The sequence below is a fragment of the Eubalaena glacialis genome, chromosome 4 (genome assembly GCF_028564815.1).
Source record: "Eubalaena glacialis isolate mEubGla1 chromosome 4, mEubGla1.1.hap2.+ XY, whole genome shotgun sequence".
NCBI classification, from domain to species: Eukaryota; Metazoa; Chordata; class Mammalia; order Artiodactyla; family Balaenidae; genus Eubalaena; species Eubalaena glacialis.
Genome location: NC_083719.1, coordinates 114,389,585 through 114,397,175, shown reverse-complemented (window position 1 = coordinate 114,397,175; position 7,591 = coordinate 114,389,585). Strand labels below are relative to the sequence as shown.

The following is a 7,591-nucleotide window of genomic DNA, read 5'->3' as shown; positions in this document are numbered from 1 at the left end:
AAGCCTTCCTCTGTGATTACTTTTGTTTATCTTTTACAAATGACTTCAGTGAAGTACTCAATGCATGGACACATGACCAATAACAAAAAGACAACTGGGAAGATGGAAAATAGTTCAAAACCAATCCCCAAGTGCTTACTCTTTAGAACAGATACTTTCTTATTGAAATGTATGCCATTCTAATATTATTTGAATAATATGAGTGTGGGTAGAGTAGAAAAAGAGGCTAGAAAATGTGGGTAGGGCCAATTGCAGAATAAAAAAGTTTGAGAGGTTCAAGTTTGTAGAGACGTAGGGACCTGGTCCAGACTCTCTATTATACAGTTAAAGCATCTTGAACTGGGAACCTGATCAAGGAGTCCAGGTGAGCTAGAGATGGGATATCCAGCTCCAGCTCAAATCACACGACAGCTATTATTCTCTCCAGTCTGCCATTTTAAAACCCTGACAAACTAAAAGGTTCAGTAACTTGGCCAGAGTCACAAGGCTGGCAAAAGGTGGAGCCAGGATTCCTACTCTAGACCTTCTAACTTGAAAGCCTGTCTCTCAGCCCCACTTGTCTCAAGATCTTCGTCTGAGATTGCTGTGAGCAGGAGCGGGCAACACGGAGGCTCAGAGCGCGGTCGGAGCCCAGACCTGCCGGAGCCGGGCGTGGGGCGGCAGCCTCGGGTCTCCCGGAACCATGGTGAAGTTGGGAAAAAATTTCGCGGAGAAGGGCACCAAGCAGCCGCTGCTGGAGGATGGCTTCGACACCATCCCCCTGATGACACCCCTTGATGTCAATCAGCTGCAGTTCCCGCCCCCAGAGAAGGTGGTCATGAAAACTAAGACTGAAAATGAACCCGACCGAAAGAAAGACAAAGCACGTCCTCCCAAGATAGCCGAGTTCACTGTCAGCATCACTGAGGGTGTTACCGAGAGGTTCAAGGTGTCTGTGCTGGTCTTCTTTGCCCTGGTCTTCCTCACCTGTGTCATCTTCCTGGTCGTCTACAAGGTGTACAGCTATGACCGTGCCTGTCCCGATGACTTCGTCCTCAAGAACACCCAGTACATCCCAGGAGGCTTGGAGAGCTACTATGTGGAGCAAGACTCCAACGCCCGGGAAAGTTTTACACCGTCATCAACCACTACAACCTGGCCAAGCAGAGCATCACCCACTCGGTGTCGCCGTGGATGTCAGTTCTGTCGGAAGAGCAGCTCTCAGAGCAGGAGACTGAGGCTGCTGAGAAATCTGCTTAGCGAGATGGGCAGGTTCCTTACAGTTGGAAGGTAACAAAGGGACTTTGAGGGACATTTCATTAAATATAATTACTGATAATTTAGAAGTTACTCATGTATGGTGCAACTGCTTCTGTTTGCTAATGCTGCTTTGCAAATACAGCTCGCTGCAGACCACCCTGGGCATAAAATCAAGTGCATATCAGCATTGCTTAAAGAGCTCTGACACCACTTGCCATGTTAAAGAATCTTAATTTAGCGACTTTACTGGGATTTATTGGATGCTGTCAAAAAATAAATTTACACTGGATATGCAAGGGATTCAGACTTCAGATAAATATGCATTTTGTGGGATTGATTTTTTTTTTTAAACCACCTTGCCGTTTGCAAACCTTACTCCATAGCCATATCTAGAGTGATCCCTTGCTTTGCTAAGAGCAAGCTGTACTGCACGTTTCTTCCCACCTCCCGCCAATGGCAATAGTGCCAATGGTCAAGACGCACCATAGTGAGCGGCAGAGGGAAGGAAGGAAACATGCCATCAGGTTGCAGTTGTGCCCTCGCCTGCCCCGTGCTCACTCCTGAGTGCGCAGGCGCTGCAGCAGGTCAACTCGGGCCGGGGTCACTGCTGCGGGCAGAAGGCTGCCTCTCGGTACAGAGGGCGCCTGCTGGGCAGGGGAGCCGTGTTTCCCTCAGTGCATGTGGACTGGGTCAGAGCACGTGAGGTGGGGACTCTGGGAAGAGGGGACCCGGGGCCACAGGCTGCAGAACCCGTCTCCCTGTAGCTAGTCCGTCTGCTCTGTGATGGGCTGAGCAGGAATGAAACCTACTGGCCCTTTTGTTCACATCTATTATGAATAAGTTTGCACCGACAGCCGTATTAGCTACTTAGTTTTAAAACAATTAGCTGGGTGAGAAAAGTGGAAGTGTAATTGCTGGCAAGCCAAGGTTACTTTAATTTTTATTTTGTGGGACAGATGTAACTCCTTTGATGTAAGAAACAGGCAGGAAAGGCTAGGAGGGGGGCTGGCGTCACACCTCGCAAGTCCAATTATGACATTTTCATTCACAATCTTTTTAAGACAATTATGTTTCAACCTGAATCTTGACAGTGAAGTATATGTTTACGAAATTGCCAGTTAGATAAACTAAGTGTGTAAGATGATTAAACAGAAAAAAGACATCCATGGACATTTTTTTCCACGTTATTTAAATGTGTTGTTTCTGGTGGACATGTCAAAAGTTTCACTGTTTTTTTAGATCAAAAATAAATGACAAATAGTGCAAGATCTGTTGTGAACAAGCATGGTGGTCATGGCCAACTCCATTACTGTTTCCTGAAATGTGCCTCCAAAACATACAGTATTTTATTGTCAAGGGTGTTTGGAAACAACGACCATGACCTCGGAGCAGTGGGTGGGTGTAGAGTCATGGACGTTGTGAAGCTGCGGCGACGCATAAGAGCAATAACTACATGCCAGAACTTCTTCTGTGTAGAGATATCATCTATCAGCAAATTCCAGCCCATGTCAATGCAGTGCCAAGGCAACCCTATTTGTATTTTCTAGTAGATGTGTATTTTATTGACTGTAAGTTCATTCACATGTAACTTTTGACATTTTCACTCTGTGCAAATAAAGAACACAGGACCCTCCCCATAAAAAAAAAAAAGATCTTCATCTGAGATAAGGATAATAATAGTATCTATGTCATAGGGTTTATGCAAGAATTCCACAGGCAATATATGTGAAGTATATTAACCTCTTAGTATAGTTCCTGGCATATCAGAAGTGCTTAATATATGTTGACTACTACTAATAGTATTAGTATTAATGTCTACACTATGCCACAATGGCAAAGAACAACGTGTTAGAAATGAACCATCTGTAGAGATGTGGATGGACCTAGAGACTGTCATACAGAGTGAAGTAAGTCAGAAAGAGAAAAACAAATATCGTATATTAACGCATATATGTGGAATCTAGAAAAATGGTACAGATGAACCGGTTTGCAGGGCAGAAATAGAGACACAGATGTAGAGAACAAACGTATGGACACCAAGGGGGGGAAGTGGGGCGCTGGGGGGGGGGGATGGTGGTGGTGGGATGAACTGGGAGATTGGGATTGAAATATACACACCAATATGTATAAAACTGATAACTAATAAGAACCTGCTGTATAAAAAAATAAAATTAAATTAAATTAAAAAAAAAAAAAAGAAAGAAATGAACCCAGCATATAAATTAACCTGTTTTTCCATCCACATAAAAATCTAGGTTTGATCTCAAGAAACTGTGGCTGACTTTCCTCAGGAAGGCTGCTTCAGTGGCCATCAGTAAGCGGCAACGAGTCTAGGCCTGCTCCGTGCAACACCGTGCCCTTTAGTAGGTGCTCAGGCCGCATGGGGACGAGCAAGAAAGCACAGTCCCGCCATAGTATAGCACTGAAACAGAGGTGTGTGGCCACGCCTGCATGTTCCTGCAGTTTTGTCACAGTGTGGGAGCTCAGTGGCGGTAATACACCTGAAGCAAAGGCAGCAGTATCCATGGTGGCCATTTCTATGGCAGAACCCCTGAAGAACTAGGCACATCAACAGGCAGGAGGGGACAGAATAAAACTAACGTGGACTGAGTACTTTCTACATGCACGTTACCTCATTTAATCCTCCTACGGACTCTATGGCACACAAAAGTTAAGTTATCCACACTGTACTGGTAAGAGCACAGAAAAGCACTGTACTAAAGCACAGAGAAGTTAAGTGACATTCTCAACTTTGCACAAATGGAAATAAAACAGACAGCCCTTGGCCTGTTTCCACCACATCATGACCTCACACTCTCCACCTCCACCATTAGCTTGGCCTAAACCCACATTTCAGCTTTTCGGACACTCCTCCACCCAAGGCGGATAGACTGCTGTGTAACTTAACCAATATTCTTCCATTAGTATAAGAATAGTTCAGGTTATTAAACCGGTCTTAATCTCAGTGATAGGACAATAATTTCTAACAAGATTTCATAACTTCTCAAAATATTCCAATCACGATATTCTTTTTCATCTCAATTTTTGTTTGCTCTGCCCCTGGGGAACCTGCAGGATCCTGGGAGAGTAACTAGCATCTTTGCCTTATCACCCCACAGGTTGGGGAGCAGCACCTTCAAAAACATGCAGCGCCGGCACACGACACTGAGGGAAAAGGGCCGCCGTCAGGCCATCCGGGGTCCCGCCTACATGTTCAACGAGAAGGGCACTAGCCTGACGCCCGAAGAGGAGCGCTTTCTGGACTCGGCTGAGTATGGCAACATCCCGGTGGTCAGGAAAATGCTGGAGGAGTCCAAGACCCTCAACTTCAACTGCGTGGACTACATGGGGCAGAACGCGCTGCAGCTGGCCGTGGGCAACGAGCACCTGGAGGTCACAGAGCTGCTGCTCAAGAAGGAGAACCTGGCGCGGGTGGGGGACGCGCTGCTGCTGGCCATCAGCAAGGGCTACGTGCGCATCGTGGAGGCCATCCTCAGCCACCCGGCCTTCGCGCAGGGCCAGCGCCTGACGCTCAGCCCGCTGGAGCAGGAGCTGCGCGACGACGATTTCTACGCCTACGACGAGGATGGCACGCGCTTCTCCCACGACATCACGCCCATCATCCTGGCGGCCCACTGCCAGGAGTATGAGATCGTGCACATCCTCCTGCTCAAGGGCGCCCGCATCGAGCGGCCCCACGACTACTTCTGCAAGTGCAGTGAGTGCACCGAGAAGCAGCGGAAGGACTCCTTCAGCCACTCGCGCTCCCGCATGAATGCTTACAAGGGACTGGCAAGTGCTGCCTACTTGTCCCTGTCCAGCGAAGACCCTGTCCTCACCGCGCTGGAGCTAAGCAACGAGCTAGCCAGACTAGCCAACATTGAGACTGAATTCAAGGTAACTCTCCCACTTACCGCCCTGCAGGCAGACTGCCCTGTGGGCTCTTCCGGGTGTGTCCAGGAGCCAAATGGGTTGTCTTCTGGTCTAACACTGGGTCTTGCCTGTTCAGGCTCACGGGGAGGAAGGGGACTTCCTCAAGCTGTGGCAGATGTAGGCCTGAAGGAAAAGCAGCCCATTAGGTGAAATATTTGAAACCACATAAATGTGGTATAAAGAGGTGACTTAAATGCAAATCCATACAGTAAAAGACATGCAGCACACAGGCAAGATTATACTGTGGTTCTAGTATAAATGTCTCAGCTCTGCCCCAGGCAGCTCAGGAATGTCTAGGATACTTCTGGTTGTTTCCTAGTCTAGGTCTTGGACTTCTTGATTGTCTCACCTGTACAGTTTTCACATTTGTTTTGTTCATAGCTCTAACCCATCCTAGACTGTGTTGATCCTAGATTCAATAGCAATAGCTTGCTGAATTGAGAAAGGCTTGCAGTTATGTCAAAGGGCTGAGGAGGAGGTACACCAAAATAAAAATAAAACTCTCTCTGTAGAGTTGGGCTTGTCATCCCAGTAGATGGGCCCAAGGCGACACCCCCTGAGAATACTTGGAACTACCAGGTTAGTCCAGGAGATGGAGACCCATCTCCAAAGTCCATTATTCAATAGTGGTCCTGTGCTTTTACTGTCAACTGTCACTCCCCCTGAAAGAGAAAACTGGGACCTAATTCTTTTGACAGTTTAATAATAAATTAAAAGCAAATATTTAGTGGGCACTTACTGTGTACCAAGCACTAACTTCCTTACCTATCTGATGTTGTTTAATCCCCTCAACAACCATTGGTATGGGTACCATTATTGTCCGCATTTTATATGAAGGTACAGAGGTGGAGAGGTATCATGTAGCCAATAAGTAGTAAAACCACTGTTTTAATCTAGGCACTCAGACCCCAGGGCCAGCTCTTAGCCATTCTGGGAAGTTGTGAGTCAGAGGCCTTGTTCATACATTGGGTTTCTCAGAGTTTCACTTGTCTCTATCTGAAAGATACCTTCCACTGCAGAAGGTGTGGCTGAAAGAGTAGAAAATACAACTGGGCTCATAATTTCTCATCCTGCCATTCAGTCAGAGCCTATGCTGCCATGAAGCATGCAAAAAGGTTTCACATGTTGGGCTGACACAAGATGTCACCGGCAGGAAAGGAGTTCATTGTCCAAATAAGATGTCAGGGCAAGAGTTGCCCCTGCATGGGACACAATTAGGTGGCGAAGGACTGGTACCAAGTCACAGCAAAGGAGGCCTCATGGAGCATGCTGTTCAGGAAGCTCTCAAAGGAGGAAGCAGAATCGGGCTAGGCTTTAATGAGCAGCAGGAACTGAATCAGTGGGAAGAGAGACGTAGGCATTCAGAGGAGGCAAGTGAAGGTGAGGTCCAGCATGGCCCCCAGCAGGCAGGGGGCTGATGAGATACTCCATGTGACTACAGTAAAGACTTTCTGTAGGGGCACCAGAAGGAAAGCTGAAGGGATGAGTGGGCAGACCTCAGAGGGTCCTGCATGTCAAGCTGAGCAGTTTGGATATTATGCTCTTAGAAATGGAGAGCCCCTGAAAGTTTGTGATTAGGAGACTAAAATGAAAGCTAGGGTTTTGGAAATTTACTTGACTGGTAGGTAACATGAATTAGAGGATTTGGAGTGTGAGACCCTGAGATTGAAGAGGGGGACAATTTAGTTGTGCATGCATGAGGCCATTGAAGCCTCTCTGTAGGAATGGGATCACCCACAGCCAGGCACTGAAGAACCAGGCTTACAGGAAGCTGCAGGGCACTGCAAATTATGAATAGATGAAAAATCCTGTAATTAAACTGATTTTACTCCATCTGTCCCCTTATCTTGGATCCATCTACTGAACTGGAGCCACTTCCATAAACGCTGTAACATGCATAGCCTCATCTAGAAAAATTGGTGGATGTAGATGTAGAGATTAACCAAAGAAGCTCCCAAGGAATGTGGCTATTGCCTCTCATTTCCTTGTTTCTGTACGATAAACTCCACCTACCAGCAATAAGTCCAGTGATGTCCCAAGGAAGCTTAGTGGAATTTTGCTTATTCCCTAGGCTTCAGACTGAATATGCACAAGCATATAAAAGAAATGGCTAAGCCAATTAACTTAGATATTTCTGCCCAAGAAAAAAACAATTCAAGCAAAAAAATGTTTTTTGGATCAGATTATCTGGATAATTGCCCAATTCTCTATTTATCTGGAATCTGGGAGTATGCCAGCCTTACTAAATAAAATGATGCTAGACTAACATTTGGAAGTACATCTGAGCCATTTGTTTTCTTTACTAAAACCCAAAGTCTGGCATATTTTAGTATATATAATAATCTAAAACTGGAAGTTTGTTGAAAGCATGTACTATGATATTTTGATTTAAAAAGTATATTATGAAAATTATGTACAA

The 7,591-nt window shown here is 46.0% G+C and overlaps 1 protein-coding gene and 1 pseudogene across 5 annotated transcripts in view; both read left to right on the top strand.

Annotated features, from left to right (window-relative positions):
* The first annotated feature begins 642 nt into the window (after window positions 1-642).
* LOC133089977 (neuronal vesicle trafficking-associated protein 1-like) lies at window positions 643-1,239 on the top strand (annotated as a pseudogene).
* A 3,126-nt stretch (window positions 1,240-4,365) lies between these two features.
* Window positions 4,366-7,591, top strand: part of TRPC7 (transient receptor potential cation channel subfamily C member 7) — a 122,190-nt gene continuing 118,964 nt past the window's right edge. For 4 of the 5 annotated variants that reach the window (XM_061188219.1, XM_061188218.1, XM_061188216.1 and 1 more), the window contains exon 1: window positions 4,372-5,136. In XM_061188219.1, coding sequence (XP_061044202.1) covers window positions 4,384-5,136 — 753 coding nt within the window. In that variant the 5' untranslated portion in view covers window positions 4,372-4,383. Of the gene's footprint in view, window positions 5,137-7,591 lie in introns of all 5 variants that reach the window. The other variant, XM_061188214.1, reaches the window with a different exon arrangement.